At 37.3% G+C, this 19608-nt stretch overlaps 2 protein-coding genes across 5 annotated transcripts; one reads left to right on the forward strand and one right to left on the reverse strand.

Annotated features, from left to right (window-relative positions):
- Window positions 1-458: 458 nt before the first annotated feature.
- Window positions 459-9590, reverse strand: LOC136836524 (uncharacterized). Of its 4 annotated transcripts, none has more exons than XM_067100907.1 (2): window positions 9528-9590; window positions 459-2680 (listed from the first exon to the last, which is right to left on the reverse strand). In XM_067100907.1, exon 2 carries the CDS (start codon window positions 2124-2126, stop codon window positions 1242-1244), a length of 885 nt encoding a protein of 294 aa, XP_066957008.1. In that variant the 5' UTR covers window positions 2127-2680; window positions 9528-9590; the 3' UTR covers window positions 459-1241. The 4 variants fall into 4 exon arrangements, with proteins under 4 accessions (XP_066957008.1, XP_066957009.1, XP_066957006.1 ...); XM_067100908.1 differs by having other exon boundaries at window positions 9273-9590; XM_067100905.1 differs by lacking the exon at window positions 9528-9590 and adding an exon at window positions 4651-4838.
- Window positions 9591-16088: 6498 nt separating this feature from the next.
- Window positions 16089-18655, forward strand: LOC136836558 (uncharacterized). The gene is made up of 2 exons (XM_067101001.1): window positions 16089-16325; window positions 16729-18655. The coding sequence occupies exon 2, from the start codon at window positions 17185-17187 to the stop codon at window positions 17926-17928; it is 744 nt and encodes a 247-aa protein (XP_066957102.1). The 5' UTR covers window positions 16089-16325; window positions 16729-17184; the 3' UTR covers window positions 17929-18655.
- The last annotated feature ends 953 nt before the right edge of the window (window positions 18656-19608 follow it).

The raw sequence follows: 19608 nt of genomic DNA on the forward strand, positions 1-19608 counted from the left end.
AAACAAGGATGATTATTTACTTTGAAGAGACAAAATTAGCATTAGTTTGCACATTGCAATAAAATCTAGCATACAGATAAGGAACCATGATGTTCGCACAGGAAATGATTTTATATGTATATAAAATAATATATAAAAGGATTTCAACTGAACCATTCCTTGCTTCTGTCAAGTTTAGGCTAGGTTTGGGCAACATGTTTCCGACCCCTTGGCTTTTGATGAAATGGCACATGTCTGAAATTACTTTTCCATTATTAATATTGTGTAACTCCTTGACATTCCTGGAGATTCCAGTCAGCAATGTGTTCAACAAGGTGACCGATTTGTTTTCTACTTCTTGATCCTAACGTAGAAGCATCTTAGGAATGTGCATCATAGATCTTCTTTTCTCTATTGACATGAACAGCACATTCTGTAGCTCCAATATGCTGACATAAAAGGGATAATGAAATTCAAAATTTGTTCGAAAACATTTACATCTTCATTACATTAGCACCAATTTGTTATAACAAGTAGCAATGACAATGTACATGCTGAAACAACCCCAGCAATATAAATAAAATTCCAAACCTTTATTCTTAACAACCCTGATCACTAGCCTACCTTGAAGTCTTGCTATGATTGCTCCTGGCTTCAACTTTAATAACCTTTGTTACTCAGAATGAGACAAAATACTCCCATAAACAGCCTGCATTATTGCCAAGCTTTACCAGATACTTTGGCAGCCATGCTATCTGATGGCAAAGGTTTTTAGCTATAGTGATACAAGAGAAGTTCCAGAAAAAGCAAACACAAAAGCTTTCTTATGAATATTTGAGCTGTATCTGTGAATGGATGATAAAGTCTACAAAGACATCACATGAAATGTTTGTTAAACGCTTGACTTGAACTCATTACATCTTTAAAAATGGCACATAAAGGCATATGGACTCGTTGGAATTTATTCAATAGGTGATTACTCTTTTCACAACACCTTGGATCATTATCTAATGAGTGGATATAGGTGAATGACCAAAGCAATATTGAGTATTTGGATCATTAATGGAAATAGGCCCTGTTTTCTTTGGCTTGACTTTTTGTAATAGCCTTGCTTAACAAAACAATGGGTCTATCTTTTGCTTCATTCTCCATCGTTCGTATGTGTCTTTCCCTTCATCCTCTCCAACTACCGAAAATTTTGAAGAAAATCTGCTCTCCATAGATGCAGCCCTAAAGATGATATTTCTCTGAATTTTAATGCATTATTGCCAGTGAGGATGTTCTCTTTTTCCTTCATACAAATCTTCATTTTCTTCATTAACTTTGTCTAAGATTGTTTTGCTTGCGGTCATGGATGCTTTAGTTAGTTCCCACATGTACTCCTTCTGCTTTTCACTAGATCGAAGACTAGAGCTTACATCTAGTGAATTGGAACTTTGCTTTGACTGATTAGCATTCCTTTTCACCATTTGAGTAGTAGCATTTTGAGCTGTTGAACCTAACTTAGAGATATTTGATGATGCATGAGCCCCAGCTCCTACCAAAGCACCAAAGGCAACAGCTTTTCCCCAGGTTTTAGGGTCATTTCCATATTCACTCCATTCTTTGTTGCCTTTTGCACAATCTCCAACTTCATGCACAGCCTTTGTTGCTACCGAAGCCACTATTCCACCTGCTGTTCGAACCCCGAGTTTAACTGCTCCTCTTTTGAAGGCTTCTTTGGCTACATTTGAGACTGCAACACCTGCCAGGCTTTCTGTTGCAGCTGCCCCTCCACCTCCAATGACGCCGGTAGCAAATCCAACACCAACGTCAACCCCAAAGTCTTTTCCACAAATCTTTTCTCGTTTAGCTGCCTTCACAGAGCCATGGATGAGTGAACTAATCCCAGCTCCTGCCACCATCCCTCCAACTATAGGGAGGGCTATGCCACCTGTGAACACAGTCACTGCTATCCCTGCTGCACCAGCAATGGTGCCTCCGGCAATAGCAGAGACTTTTTGGGCAATGTCATGCCCATTGCCAACGTTGCATTTGCATGTACATGTCACTCTGGCTTGACATGAGCAAGTGCACTTCTCACTTGCCTCATTGTGACTGTCAGGACAATCCCTACAAGTTTCGCAGCGGGAATCAGAGTTACCCATAAGTAATTTTTATCAGTGAACTTAGGCCATAAAATAAACAAGTCCAGAATTTCCCTTGTACATTAACGAACTCTAGCACTGCAATCTTGCAACGACAAATTCCACTATATCTCTCTAACAGTTACAAATCTAACTCCTTTCAAGGCCATTATTTCACTACTCCGGTAATGAAGTCTACAAGGGGACTCCTGCCAATATAATGTCCTTTCCTCACTCACACGATGCACTGAATCTACTATATCACACCATTTAAATCTTACAGCAAGCGGTTCACTTCCCGTTTAGAATAGTCAAAGTTCAGTACTTCAGTTTCCCAAAAATAAAGTTCACTACTTCTCAGAGAATAGAGTTCACTGCTTCACTCCCTTAGTAAGGAAGATCAAGTAATTCACCTCACAATAACAGAGTCCGTTACTACCCTGTTAATAAAGCCCACCCACTATCTCACTCTTGACTGCAGCAAAGAAGACTGGCGATTCTTCTTCTTTCAAGTCCTATATGTACTTCAAGATGGTGTCAGGCGTCTTACAAGCTGGACCTTTTGGTAAACGAATCTGTGAATATAAAGGAATGAAGAATACATTATTATTATTATTATTATTATTATTATTATTATTATTATTATTATTATTATTATTATTATTATTATTATTATTATTATTATTATTATTATTATTATTCCAAAGGTCTCACTCTAATAGAGAACAAGAAAAACCATTTTTGCTTTCATGTGTAATCAGCTAAAATGTGGACGCACTTATATATGTAATATTCATATGAAAGCGACTTAATATATATACACATAGATATGGAACACACCAGAATGCATACACATACATGTACATAACAAAACATGCACACATTTATATGAAATAAATCAAGTAAGTGCACACATTCACTTAAACCATGTAAAATCACAAGTGCAAATTAGTATGAACAAAGTATTTATGTTTATACCTATACATGTAACTGGAAAAATGTGGTCGCATTCCTACGAAATGTTCATAGGGAACAAGCCATCATATAAACTGATCACACGGCGACGTGGCGAGCGAGTCAACGGATTGTAAGGTCTTACGCATTCTCCAGCAAGCTACCACAACAGGTCACAAAGAAAACTCGGTCTATATCCTCTCGCCACCCCCAAAAAATATAAAACTGAAGGTAGAGATACGACGCTATTTAGGTTTGAGTTTGTCCTTAAGATGAGTGTTAGCTGTTCAGGGTTAATCTACGCAAAGAACCAACCCACATGTCTATACATAATAAATTACGGCCAAATTCATAACACAATAGATATTCGTTTTCCACCCGGGTTAATACTTCAGTGCTTTTTCTTCAGTGGTCTGGTTAAACTAAGATATACTTTTCTTACAGGCGCAACCCTCCAGTATCACCTCTTTATCACTGATCGCCAGAGAGTTAATCGATGATTAGAACTCTGGCAAAAGTAAAAGACCAGCGCACGGTGTTGCACCATGACTGGTAATACGTTTTCACCGGGTGTAGACTTTTCAGAAGAACCTAGGTGACGAACCCGCTTTAAAACCATAACGTAGAGCAATATTATTAGATCATTTTTTTAAAACTTGCTACTTTGGAGAGAAATCTCCTGGACGCCGGAATCGGGCTAAATTAAGCACTTCGCGTAATAAAAGTATGCATGTGTGTGTGAGAGAGAAAGAGAGAGAGAAACTTTCCCGATTACACCGTCTGATGAAAGAATCCACCCTGCAAAGATGAACGCAAGTGGCTATGCATTTCTTTTGACGGCGTTGAAAAGGTGTTGTAGCCTAATCAGATAAACAACAAAAGAATTCTTTGGGTATCTAAATATTTAGCAGATCCAGAACTGAGATAACTTTAGATTGATAACAACTTTCAGACAGACACTTATTCCTGATTTCATTGAACTCAACGCACATTTTGATTTCATTGAGCTCGACCCACATTTTTGTTTATATATATATGTATGTATATATATATATATATATATATATATATATATATATATATATATATATATATATATATATATATATATATATATATATATATATATATATATACTTTACATACATACATATATAACATCGACCCTACATAGATTTGGGAAGAGATGCAGGATATAATATATATATATATATATATATATATATATATATATATATATATATATATATATATATATATATATATATATATAGAGAGATAGAGAGAGAGAGAGAGAGAGAGAGAGAGAGAGAGAGATGTGTGCACACCAAATCGGATACTGTGCCGTTGCTTTTTTATTGTAACTCATCTCCAGACTGTTATAGATCTCGGTTTCTGCACTGATTTCGGGCCAAATTTAAGTCATAAACCTAGTCAACGAGTATTTATGTACCAATAGCATCTGACCTTCCCTGGGGGTCACCTACACCCTCGTAGGTAAATGTTGTGTCTGAGTGTGTATACGCTATGTATATATTATCAAATAACAATATCTCTGTCAGCAACTTAATACATCACAGGAAGATCCTACCTTCTTGTAAATATTCGTTAATGTGTTGTGACAATTCTTGGAGCATATCTTGTTCGGCACCTACTGTCCTTATTTTACCGTTGCACAGAATCACAGATGCAATGCCATAAGCATGGCGTCTTTCAAGTTCTTAGATTCAGCAAACTAACTTTTGCGCTTACTTTAACCTCTAATCTCGTCACTCCCCCGGCAACGAGAAACGTACAGAACGGAAGAATCGGGTGTCGCTTGCCGCTTTATGTGTCTTTTTTTTTTTTTTTTTTATAGGGGTGGGGGGAAGTTAAATTTCTACACCTGAACGTTCTGTTATATTCTTAGATGGCCTGTCACATGGCATGCATCAAGCTTTCGACCTACGCGCAATATATTCCGAATTAATGTGCCTTTTGTTGCCGAGTGTCCAAAACAGAGATTCGGCAACTCCTTACCCTCACGTTACGGCCCATATCTGTGTATTTTTTTTGCCTTTCGAACTGAAAGATAACAACTGATCGTAAACAGATATCGACGGATTATTCGATAGACAGTTATCGATACAATTCAGTTACTGTTTGGTGCATGAAGAACAGAAAGAAATTAGCAGTAAAATCCGATGTTGGCAACCGATGATTCCGGGCCAACGTAGTGTCGGAATTTGCCAGAAAAACGTTTCATGGCAAAGCATAACCAGACTTTCCGGATATTTATGACTGCTACCATGTTCCATACGTTTTGCACCTGTTCCACGATAATTCCTTTCCACCTCTCTCGAACGTGCGATATGTTGTGAACGTTGTGTGTTATTTCGTCAAAGCATAAATAAATAAAAACACAATGACCACAGAAATGCAGCCGATTTTATTTGATGCTGAGGCAAATGATATGGGAAGGCAGAGGCATTCTCTAACCCAGATCTGAAGAACCAAGTAAATTCACAGATAGCAAGTAAAAAGATACCTGGTCACTATCCCAGATAGTCTTTGAGGTAGTCATTCACAGAATAAAGATACATATATACATGCAGACAGATAGGCAGGCAGCCAGACAAAAGAATTTGTGATTATGTATACACACAAACACACAAACACACACACACACACACACACACATATATATATATATATATATATATATTTAGACAGATAGATAGATATAAGAATTGTAATCATAGATACCAGTGAGTAAACATGCATCGTTAGCACGGTGATACATTATTTTTCTTTTACTTACTGTACTGTACAAGTAAATTGTAACTAGACTGCTTCTGAGTTTTGTTTCAGCAGAATCACACAGTTCTTCCAATGGTCTCGTCTAACCAGACCATTGCCACTGAAGCTAAAATGCTCTTGACTATTATTATTATTATTATTATTATTATTATTATTATTATTATTCGGGAGGAGACCTTCTCTGAGGGCAGTTGCATTAAAAATTATAGCTGTTTCCACGGAAGAGATCGACAAATCAACACAGATACTTATTAACTACAACTTCTCTAATCACATGGTTGAACAACAAACCCGAGTCTCTATAAATAACTGGGACCGGGAAAGCATGACGGACACCGGAAACAACCATAGTAAGTCCATAAAACTATATTACAGGAACTAAAAAAATATGCAGAGGATGAGAAGGCCCTCAGAAAATAATAAATGAAAATGTATTACTTAAAAACAACCCTGCGCCCCCAGAAACGTCTTTGAAGAGATGTAGTGTCATCTACGAATTCACATGCCCGGTGGAAAGATGCCACCACCACTCTTATATCGGGATGACGACTACCAAACTCTCAAAGCGCCTCTCCTGTCACCTTCAAGAAGGGGCAATTTTTAATCACTACGCTCAAAAACACCAAAGAAGGCCCGAAAGAGAAGAACTCGTAAAGAATAACAAAATCATCGACCAGGCAACGGACTGCCGACGCCTACGGAAACTGAATTTCTCCCTACTATCATACGGAGAAATTTAAGAAACCAACCGACGACAGCCACCGGCGAGAGAGAGAGAGAGAGAGAGAGAGAGAGAGAGAGAGAGAGAGAGAGAGAAAGAATGAGAATGAAAGAGAGAGAGAGAGAGAAAGAGACAATGAGAGAGAGAGAGAGAGAGAGAGAGAGAGAGAGAGAGAGAGAGAGAGAGAGAGAGGAATTGTGATAGAAAGAGAAGGAGAAGAAGAAAGAGAAAGGGACCCAGCACCGGACACAGAAGGCAGATTACCTGAACAACTTATAATCCCGGATAACAGCCACTCCCAAATTCAAGTAGCGATTAGGGCCAGAAGGTCTCAACGCCTCCGGGCCAGATTTCGTCACCAACCTATTAGGACCACCCAAAACACTGCTGAATAACTTGACAACTGTACACCCCCGCTTGCTATATATACCCTTGTAACCTGCATGCCATTCATTCACTCTTTGAAGATAAACGCCAGAGAGCGTTTGAAACGTCAGAGGAAATGAAACTAAGAAAACAGAAATCTTTGTATGTCCTTGGGAAACAAGATATACCAGCTACAGGCTGAGGAAAAAAAGATAATAAGGAGAATAGAGAAGACTCTGTATAAACTGAATGCCGTGGAAACAGCTACGAGGTATGTTCAATAAGTAATGAGAAAATGTCAGGAGAGACACTATTTTCATAAGCTTTATACAACTTTGCCTCCTTCAAAATAATTGCCTCTCGCAGCTACACACTTCTGCATGCGTCTCTCCCAATCCTGGAAGACCAACTAAAAGTCCTTTTTCAGTAGTCCCTTCAGGTAACTTTCTGATGCATCTTTCAGCTCCTTTGTTGACTGGGATCTGGTTCCCCTGAGGCTGTCTTTCATGCATGGGAACAGGAAGAAGTCGCAAGGGGTTAGGTCAGGGCTGTAGGGCGGGTGTTGTACCACTTTCATTCCCTTGTCGGCCATCCAGGTGGTCACCAGCGTTGACTTGTGGCATGGGGCATTGTCTTGGTGGAACCACCACTGACCACACCTCCACTCCTCTTCGGTCAGAACTGTCTCTACTGTGCCAATACTAATACCAACAGCTTCAGATAGCATCCTCACAGATATTCGACGGTCCTGCATCACTAAACTTTGCATTTCCTCAATGTTTTCCTCCTTGAGTGCACTTTTTGGTGCTCCAGTTCTGGGTTCATCCTCAACCTGTTCATTTCCGTCAGAAAATCTGTTAAACCAGCGATAGAAACTTGCTTGGCTCATCTGTTCATCCCCAAAGGCCTCCTTTAACATTCCATAAGCTTCTTGTTTGGTTTTCTTAAGTTTAACAAAATTTAATGGCGTAACGTTGCTCCATGTTTCGCTGCATTTTGACAAGTGTTCACAGATCGGCAAACCGGATCAGACTGGTTCCACCGTGTTCACTGCTGCACTCAGACCTATAAATATAGAAAGTTGCCAGTTTGTCATTTTATAGAATATATGTATGTGTACCTCACCATGAAGTAGTATTTTGATCAAATCATATTTAGTGTCCCGCCTGACATTTTCTCATTACTTATTGAACATACCTCGTATATTATTATTACTATTATTCTGGAGATGAACTCTATCAACATAGAACAAGCCTCAGGGGGCACTGACTTGAAATTCAGGCTTCCAAAAAATACGGTGTCCATTTGAAAGAATTAATAGAATGCGGAATACAGAAAGAAGAGATCAGTTATCAGAAAAAAATAACAAATTAACAAACACATAGATAGAAATTTAAATAAATTTTAAAATGAAGGAGAATTGCTATAAGATAGTGATGCATCGCATCGTCGCTTGAACTCTCAAGGTTCCAATTGCACAACATCCTCATGAAGGAACATTCACTGCATGTTGGCGTTCCTTCACTGCATGTTGGCGCAGCTGTTCAGCAAATCTGGTCGCTCGCGGCAGGAGAAGAGAATCAGGCATAAATTGTGAATGTGAAAGATTTGTGTTAAAATACAAATTATGAAAAATTGATAAATAAGAGACCAACCGTCGATGGTCTAAGTCATAGCTGCTAATGTTAGGAAACAGAAACCTACCACCACGAACCACTCTATCTAAAAGAGATAAATCTCTGGCAGAAGAAGACATCCACATAGGAGAACGGTGTTCTAGTAAAGGAAGGATGAATGACCTGAAAAAGGGTGCACTGATTTTATTACAGTTATAAAGACATGAGGTCTTTACGTACGATACCTAACTTTCGTGCAGAATTTGCTGCAGCTTTCATTAGATGTTTCTCAAAAGTAAGATGTGAGTTAAAAGTTATTCCAAGTATAGTCAAACTTTCAGACTCATTTAGTAGAGTTCCATCCACCTGAAGGGGAGGATGGGGTGGGAAATCTGTACGAGATCTACTGATCAATAGTATTTTCGTTTTACTGGAGTTCAGCCTCATACCCCACCGATTACACCGTTCACTGAGCCGGCCCATGTCCTGACTGAGGCTGAGGGCAGCTTCATTTCTCATAAGTGGAGACTTTACTACACTCACAGGTGTTGCACCATCGGCATATTGAACAATCTTTTTTTCCAGGCCAACTACCATATCACTTGTAAGCACTAAAAATAACTGGACCAAGAACACTACCCTGTGGAACTCCAGACACAATTGGTCTAGGTTCGCTACAAATCCCATCAACAGCAACTCGCTGCTACCTACCTGCAAGGAAATCTTGAAGTAGTCTTAAAACATATCCAGCCACTCCAACATTCTGAAGTTTATATATACAGTAGGTGATATACGATTTACTAAATCGAAAGCAGCACTAAAATCTATTTGAATTACTCTACATTCGAAACCCTTATCAGATTTCTCTTGCAAATGGCATGTCAAATCTAACAGTGCATCACAGGTACCTAACTGGTTCCTATATGCTTATTGACTATCAGCTAACGACCCTTGAATTCCACATACTTGTAAAGCAGCTTAAAAGTAAGTTTTTGTGCAACTTTAGAGAGTACAGGGAGAATAGAAACTGGCCTGCAGTTATAAATGAAAGTCTATAAAATCTACTAATCTTGATAGGAATACTTGATCACATAATCTAATCTGATATGATTCAGCACTGTAAATCTTATATAATGCTCACGTTTCCTTTTGCATCAGTTTGAATGAAATTTAAATTATACATAAGAAATTCATTGGAAAAATGAGAGAGAACATACATGTGAGGACCAAGGGAATCGGAATACAGGAGCTGGCAATTTTCCTTTTGCTAATACCCCGAGAGCTGTAATTTAGGGTAATATCAGAAAGCGTACCTGTGAGCTTCTATGTAAGATTATTATGGGAATTAAGTTGTAATGTAAAATAATGAATAGAGTTTATGGCCACGTGGAAATAGAAACAATGAGTACGCGATCTTTCGTCTTCACTGAAAAATATCAAAAAGCCACCAGGATTAAAGTCGTATAAAACCATTTAATGCTGGCTACATCATTATTTTTGAGAATAATCTTCAGATGAGGCTCAGCTGACCCGGATTAACCCATGTACTGGATTAACTAAGGAGAGGCTGAGGACACGAACAAGTATTATTGATAAAATTGAGTTTATTTTTTGGATCCCCTTCGAACGTTTATCGCAGAATGGGGTCAAAAGTGAACAGACCTGGACTTTAATATTATTTCCATTTGTTAGCCGTATTACTGCGTAGTTTAAAAGATTTCTCAAGATGTTATGACATCTTGTTGTTATATTACTACAGACCTTTCAATTCTGTGATTTTTCACTAAGGTGTAAAAATTAGAATATCTTCTTTTGGCCTGTCCTAAATGTAGAATCATGTTGATTTGTTTTTACATTTAATTCATTACTAGTCTCGCCCAAAAATAAAGTGAATCTCAGGCCATTCATGGCATTTGACAAATAATGTTGCTGCTCTGGTGAAGGCAATTTCTTATAGGCACGTTTTTATAAATTTGTTACACGAAAAGATTTAGACTGAATATTTCGAATAATGACTAAATGGACTCAATGCAAGTAAAATAAGGAAAACAAAAGGGTTTCCCAGGTAATTCTTTCTTCTTGTCACTTTTTTTATATAATGTTTCCACAGCTTTATTGCAGCACGTATTCAAAAGATTCCCGAGATAAAGCAACTCCTTACCTACTTTTGTAAAGTTCTGTAGTTCGTTATCCAGAAATTCGGGGCTGACGAACATAATGCTTGTAGAAACATTGAAGACAATACTTAACTTTAACAACAGGTTAATTTTCTATGTATATCAAATTTATAGTAAAAAGATTCCCATCTAATAGCAATGTTTAAAAGGGGCAAGCAACCATCTTTTTGATTTCTTGTGTGAATTTGATATACATAGAAAATTAACCAGTTGTTAAACTTAAGTATTGTCTTCAATGTTTCTACAAGCATTATCGTCAGCCCCGAATTTCTGGATAACGAACTACAGAACATTACAAAAGTAGGTAAGGAGTTGCTTTATCTAGGGAATCTTTTGAATACGTGCTGCAATAAAGCTGTGGAAACATTATATAAACAAGTGACAAGAAGAAAGAATTACCTGGGAAACCCTTTTGCTTGCTTTATTTTACTTGCATTGAGTCCATTTAGCCATTATTCAAAATATTCAGTCTAAATCTTTTCGTGTAACAAACTTATAAAAACGTGCCTATAAGAAATTGCCTTCACCAGAGCAGCAACATTATTTGTCAAATGCTATGAATGGCGTGAGATTCACTTTATTATTTTTGGGCGAGACTAGTAATGAATTAAATGTAAAAACAAATCAACATAATTCTACATCTAGGACAGGCCAAAAGAAGGTATTCTAATTTTTACACCTTAGTGAAAAATCACAGAATTGAAAGGCCTGTAGTAATATAAAAACAAGATGTCATAACAACTTGAGAATCTCTTGTTCATTAAATTTTTCCTAGTTATCTACATTTATATATTCAGGTGTAATAACGAAAAAGTCATCTTCATCTCAAAACCATGGTACAGGTATTTGAATAATCTTTGTAATAACTTGTTTTTTAAAATACGCCATGTAGGCTTATTTATATTACAATACGTAGGCAGCAGTTTCCAGCTGTAAAATATTTTTTAAAATGTACTCAAAATTTGTACATAAATACAAAAATTTGAATTTCATTCGCTCCCTGATGTTCTATACTAGGTTACACAAGAAATATCGGTGGTTATACGTAGCTGCATAAATTACAATAATTATCTGCTTATCTGCAGACACTATCTTTTGACAGCCATAAAGACAAAACCTCGTAGCTCATACCTGACTGCGTTTTCATTAGAAATTCTGCATCCAACATTTGTTTCTTGATTTCAGTCTGGCACCCTGACGTCTCAAGATTAGAATTGGCATAATAAAACATTTTGTTGCTGATTTTGTGGCAACTTTATATCATGTGGGCATGTGTATTATTCTTTGTGATACGAAAAGACAAATATTTCATAGTTGCGCTTCAGTAATATGTAGCTTGGAGTTCATCTTGTGCTTATCACCCTTGTAAATGACTTCAGGCTTTATTTGTTGATTGCAGAAGATGAATTACGAATTTTAAAACTGATATCATCCCACTGATAGCTCAAAGTGAGTAATTCATAAAAGGATTAGTCTGGGACTTAAAATGTTATCTTTAATCCAGTATTTATAACATCTACCGTGCGGACCAAATCAAGCAAGAAGGTCTACTCTTAATTTGTCCTACATTGGACTTCTTAATGCTTGGGCTGTCTGCACAGCGAGTATCAAAACGTTTCATGGGTCGAAAGCACTCCCGCGCTCAAAGAATACTGCATTGTTTGAAATGTGGGTGTATATGCGCGCGATCTTCACATGCACCTTCGCACAGAAACACACACAATCTCACAGACACACAACTCACAAACTCACAAACACACACACACAAATATCAGACAAAGCAACACACTTTGAATATGAGAATGCTTTTAATTCATGACAATTTTTAGTATTTTCTGTGTAACCAACCGGAGCATTGAATTGTCCACAACCAAACAGACTTGCTCTGACAGCCCATGCAGTTTCAGGAAATGGTTTGGTCAGGCGAACACCGAGGAAGGTCAGATGCTCCCGGTACTAGAACACTCGTGGGTTGGTTTGTGGAGAAACTTCACACAGTTATGATTTGTAAAATTCATATGTGATCTCTTTGTATGTCTGTCTGTCTGTTTGTCTGTCTGTCTCTGTCTCTCTCTCTCATTCTCTCTTTCTATAAATATATGAATATGTATATATATATATATATATATATATATATATATATATATATACATATATATATATATACATATATACATATATATATATATATATATATATATATATATATATATATATATATATATATATATATATATATATATATATATATATATATATATATATATATATATATATATATATATATATATATGTACATTTAGTTCTGTTCCATGAAAATAAGAACTCACTATTCCAACAACAGCATTCGGGAGGGTTTCTCAGTTTCACAGGTGCTGGAGGCAGATGGCTGGTGATGACAAACCACCTTTACCTCTTTCTGTCTAAGGGAGCTGGATAACCTCCGCTAGGACAGGACAGCATGTCACCAAAGGTTTGCAGTGGTGAAATGTCGGATGACAGTAAGATGTTACACTCTTTTCCCCTTTCTATCTACTTCCACCCAGCAGCTAATAGCCGTATCCTTGAAAGTGGGTCCGATGCAGGAGCGTTACACAAAAAAGCTCCCAGTCACCACTCACTTTTAGTTCGTAGATGTGGCTTCCTCCACAATGTCCTCTCTTTTAGCAAGGAAGATTTGATTTAGGAGTAAGGTGGGTGGTAAAGTGTATCTTTCTGGGATTTGGCGATAGTCTGCTACCTAAGAAGCTGGTCTTCCCGTCCCACAGGGGTAACTGGAAGTTCTTTATTTTCTTGGAGTAAAGCCACACTCTGGCAACTGGGCCTGCCATCCATGGCATCACTCATTCCAGGATGTACAGGTGGTTACAGGTGTTATCCTTCAACTCTTCACATACGTGACCAGGATGCTGTTATTTCCTGGTGGAAGTGAGATCAACACCAATCAGAACGTCTGGACAATACCTCCCACCAGGGTGTCTCCACATAGTAGACGAAGGTCTGTATTCTCTTAGGAACAATTTGCAAATTAAAGGTAAAATTTGTACTTTTTGTAGATATACAAATGTTAAGTCTTTCATTGAATCCCCATCTCAAACTAACCCTATACTTATCCCTGTTGCCGAAGAAAAAAGTGGACACTGTTTACCGAGAAAGCATCATATCAAAAGAAAACTCATGTTTTAAGCAGATTTTCAACTCAAAAAGCAAAAAAAAAAAAAGTCTGAAGCTTAAAGAATATGAGTTTGATGGGTTCATTTTTAACCGCAACTGTACTGTACTGATGACTGACAGACTTGAAAGTGTTCTCAGTAGGTGTTGATTGAACGTGTTTTTATTCGCTTTAATAATGAAAATGACCGCGTATCACTGGCGGATGAGACGGGCAGCGTTAAAGCTATCCTTAAGCATTCAAATAAATGTCAAATTATTCTTTTCATAAAATTCAAGATTCTCGTTATCCCTAGAATTCTGTGCTTGATTATCAAAATTCTGAGTAAGGCAATCTGATTTTTCCTTTTTTTATTCTCAGCGACAGAAAAACGTTCTCTGTGTATACAATGAAATTCAGCTAAATTCATAAAATTAACCATTTGAATTTTTGTGGCATCATTACTTGCATGAGACGGAAACAAGGAATCAAAACCTGATAATATGGAAAGCATCAGGTCAGCGAAGCAATGCCATATTAAGGGAACGTTGAGTCTATTGTGAATTAAGCATTCACTCGAGAATACTGACTACGTTATTCGGCAATGTTTTACATCTTGAGGCCAAACTTTGGATCGACTAGCCAATAACCGAGTGACTGATTTCCGATCAGCCTGAACTGGTGACACAAATTTCCTTTGAGATTTCTTAGAAAGAGACGCCTGAGAAAAGAGAGCAAGAAAAGCGTTATCTCTGAGAAGAGAGAGAGAGAGAGAGAGAGAGAGAGAGAGAGAGAGAGAGAGAGAGAGAGAGAGAGAGAGAGAGATCTTCACTTAAAGAGAGACAGAGAGAAAGATACGGCGGCAAGATGTAACCACCATACCATGGGTTGGATGGACGGAATGTCAGCACCTCGTTTGCCAGGCAATATGGATCAGTAGACTTTCGTATTTATCCGGAAACGTTTTCCACAACCAAAATAGACGGCTTTCCTCGTCAGTATTAATCTTGCGCGTTCTCGCTCATGCCATTCAGTTGTTATTCTTGGCTGTTACATCGTCTGTTTGTTTACCTTGCGTTTCTAACGTAAATACCGCGCTTCCCGTTGAGAAAGTCAGGAGAAATATCCGTACGTGATGTGAAATTAGAGTCATGAACCTGTGTTCTTCTATTCAAGAGGTCAGGTCATAAATTCATTTTCACAAAGCTCACACACCACGACGCTCACATCCCAATTCCGTTTGGAGGAGGGAACTGACCGCAGGGTTTAGCATTCCTGAATTGTAAAATGTCAAGTATTACTTGGACTTGCAACTAGCAATAGTTGTCTGGAGCAAGTGGCCGTGTTCGAATGATAGACGCCATACTCATATATAGCTATTCGTGCGTGCGTGCGCGTGTGCAGTTGTTTAGCCAATTTTTGTGTACGAATGCGCAGGTATAAAATCTGTGCAAGCCTGAATTAATTGCACACCTGTAATTACATGCACATTTTGTGAAATTTTCAGGTGCAAATGGTGAGAGCAACGGCAGAAAGACTGGCCTCTGTCAAAAAGTCTCTCTTACGGATGAGTGCCATGACAAGTACCATTGTAACTGTAACTGTAAGGGGAGGGGGGATAGGATAGAGTGAGGGTTCGAATACAAATCGATTTAAACAGCTGGGAGTGTCGCAAGCATGTAGCAATGAATAATCTATAAATCAGTTCCTTTCACACATTATTATTATTATTATTATTATTATTATTATTATTATTATTAGTATTATTATTATTATTATTATTATTATTATTATTATTATTATTGTTATTATTATTAGTCAAAATGTGAAAATGCATATGAAACAAACCAAAAAGGACGATAATTTGCAAGGGAAGCGTTTTACACTGAATTGAATGTCCATGTGTGAAAAACAGCAACCATATAATAAATGAATATAGGTAATTCTACCGTACGCGTATACATACTTGAATAGCAGTATCAGCTCTGAATGAAAACTGGGACGAATGTGTATGCGTTTTAAAGTAGTAAATTGCAAACGTTTACTACAAAAGAAGACACTTCAGCTTACGTAAAAGTGGGAGGGTTCTTTAAATAGTGCGAGATCTGTACGAACTAAGTCTACGAGGTGGCTGGCAATACCCTCCGACAGGGGTATATATAGCACCCTGGTCTGCTCTGAGGCGCCACTTAGACCTCGGTCCCCGACCTGCTCCTGCAGCTCTGAGGTGCTGTTCAAATCTGAAGCTCACATTCGCTGTGATATATATATATATATATTTTGTAAAGGGATATTTACTAAACATTTCTTGGATATTTACTAAACATTTCTTTGACTTCCAGTTCGATATCGTTCGTGACAATCGTTGCTACGATTTTCGAAGCGTCATATTGACATTTTTTTAGGAGAAAGAAACAGGATAAGCACGTTTAAAAGGTAAGGACATTCTGCATTGATTTAACTAGCTGAGTGTAATGTCTACTTCATTTTCTTGTGTCTAATTTACTCATGTGTTCACAAGGGGAACTTTTTTTTATTTTAAAGATTGCTCAGCTCACCTAGATAATTAAATGTTGGAGTTTTTCCCTATATAGAGTGTTCACACTTTGCGTAGAGATAATCATGACTACAATACTAACCCTAGCCTAAGAAGACACGTAACAGACTACCCGTACCATTTTTAATGCAACCAAGCAAGATGTGATTCCATTTTAAAACTTGTTGATTACGTGACAGTATCATATTTTAATGGTGAAATTTATTTATTTATTTATTTATTTTGCTCTGGGATATTTTAATTATTCATATTCTGCAAATTTCTTTTCTTTTTTCTCCACAGATTATTGCATCAAGTTATCTGAGGACTGCGCATTTCCTGGGAATTCTTTATGACAAAGAAACTTCTGAGCCTCCATGTGTTGACCAGTGTCAGGGTTTACACTCAGAAATAAGCAGCTCATTAAAAAATAGTGCTTGTGGACAAGAACTACTCAATTACTTGGACTAAAAACAAATTGTTTTTAGTAATTTTCACTACTAGAGTTTCACATTTGGTTGTATTTCAGCAGTTTTAACTTAACATCTGATTGTTATTTGAATAGTTCACCAGTGGACGAGAGTGATAATATTTTTTGTTACTTTAGTTGTTATCTGAACACATCCTAAGACTAGCTTTATAAAGAGTACATAAACAATTGAAGGCAAAATCAAGGAAATAAAGAGTACAGTGAGTGAGGTACTATAAACTGAAACTCTGATCTGTCTGACACAGCGCAAAGGTTAAGATTCTGGCGAGATGGGGTACCGATGCAAAAAATGCAAACAGTGTGAAAGGTGCGAGGATGGAGACGACGATGAAAGATGCACATGTAGGTGTAATGAGAAATGGTGCTGTACATGCAAATGTAACGTAGGATCGGAGAGCGATGTTATCCAGAAGGTTGGCGCCATCGGTTTGGGTACTGCAGCAGCAATTGGTGGCATTGGACTTACAGTTCTGACGGGGGGTCTTGCCCTCCCTTTGGTCGGAGGTGTTGTGGCTGGGGCTGGCATCAGTTCAGCCATCAACGGGACAGTAAAGAGTGTCAAAGGAGAGAAGATCAGTGGCTCGGAATACCTGACTGATGTAGCCATTGGTGGGGCGACAGGGGTTATTGGAGGTGTCGGTGGCAAAATTACGGAGGGCGTAGCAAGAGCCGCTGTCACGAACGTTGCGAGAGAGACATGCAAGCGGGGAGTCATCAAGCTAGGGGTGAGGGCTGCTGGTGGAGCTGCCACAGGATTAGCCAGCACTGCCATGGGCGAGGTTGGGAATTGTGTGAAAGGAAAGAAGTGGACAGATTACGGCAATGATCCGGAATCCTGGGGCATAGGGATGGCGCTGGGCATTGGAGGTGGTACCGTTTCTCACATAACCTCAAACACTTCTAAGCTTGTGCCTCATCAGGAAGATAAGGAACTTGTCAAATTTCTTCATAAGTCCGCCTGGTCAGCACAGAAAGCATCGGTCAGTATTGACAAGAAATTAAGGAAGAAGTAGAAGGAAAATTAGTTGTTTCCGTGTTTGTTTTTTTGTGCCTTGAAGGACTGACATCAAACGACAATAATGAAACTAGCTTTAATAATGTTACAATGGCATGAACTGAGGACAATAAAGATATATAATAAAAATTTTTATAATGATTTTAGTTGAAATGATTAGTTAATATATTCAAAAATTACAATGAGCTTAGAATTGCAAATGAATATAACTAGAAATTTTGTGATGACATCACCTGAGAAAACATAAAGATATGTTTTAAGAAATAAAATATAAACTGAAAATCATATAGGGATAAAATAAGAATTGCTATAATGAAATAAAATATAACATGAAAATCATATAGGAATAAAATTAGAAATGTTATAATGAAATAAAATATAACCTGAAAATCACGTAGGAATAAAATTAGAAATGTCATAATGATATGAGCTGTGACTAATGAAGGATTACATTTAGAAATGAACTTAAAATATGAGCAGAGACCCAAAAAGGAGCATTTAGAGATTCCACAGTGATATGACAAGGCAATACAATAATAATGGAATAAGACATGACTTTCTAATATCATGAGCTGATAATCATGAAGCTATATGCTTGGATATCAGTCTGTAATTTCCAAAAGCAACAGCTTTTACTCATTAGCATATCTTTTACATCAACTGAAAAAAACATCGTTATTGTATTTGTAAAAATTTTGAAAGTTGTAAATAAAACATCATGACAAGACTTGTACCCTGTTATATTGGCTTTGAATTTTTTGAAGAGGATAAAAGTTTAGAGCAAAAGTTAGGTCTTATGTTCAATTGTTTAACATGTAAAGTGACTGTCATTAAGAAAATTATATTTTCATAAATGTATTTTGTATTTAATTGTTGAGCAGCTTCTGTGGCAGGTTTCTGTAATTGCTGTTAATACACTTTACTGCAGCCTCTTGTCGGCAGTTTAGCTTTGACTCTACAGCATCGTCGTCTTGTTTTACATTGTAGTTCTTTTCCGAAACTGTCACTACAGCACCTTGAAACCATACCATGACATATTATTTCTATAATAATACTACTACTACTACTACTACTACTAATAATAATAATAATAATAATAATAATAATAATAATAATAATAATGATGATGATGATGATGATTATTATTATTATTGTTTTGTGAACATGAGAAATTTTTTAATAACTTACAAATACAGCTTTGGATTACGGTCAGATCTTTTTTATTTTAAAGCTCACTTCCTTTAAGGAAAACCTACAGCTAATGAACTATTATCAATCACTTAAAATAAGTACAACTGACGTCAAGAACATAACCTCAGACACATGAAGTTACGAGATTGCAGGTTAACCAGGTCACTGACAACACAAATGACAACAGCACTTGTTTATGTTTGGACTCATATCCATTAGAGATTTGCCTTGGACGTGGTAAGTAAGATTTGTAAGGTCCTTCATACCTAATCGTCACCTGCAGGCATGCTGGCCATCAAAAGACCAATGCCTGGATTTAAGGTACTTTTACAATGGCCTAAGAGGCAAAATTTCAACAATCTTAGGGGTCACTGGAAGGTTATAGAGTGGAATACCAAAAACAAATAGAACTATTAAAACAGCCAAGATAATGATTACCTACATGCACCTTTAAGAGGGTAAGGTTCTTGTGGAAAAGGTGAGAAGA

The sequence above is a fragment of the Macrobrachium rosenbergii genome, chromosome 56 (assembly GCF_040412425.1).
Source record: "Macrobrachium rosenbergii isolate ZJJX-2024 chromosome 56, ASM4041242v1, whole genome shotgun sequence".
Classification (NCBI taxonomy): domain Eukaryota; kingdom Metazoa; phylum Arthropoda; class Malacostraca; order Decapoda; family Palaemonidae; genus Macrobrachium; species Macrobrachium rosenbergii.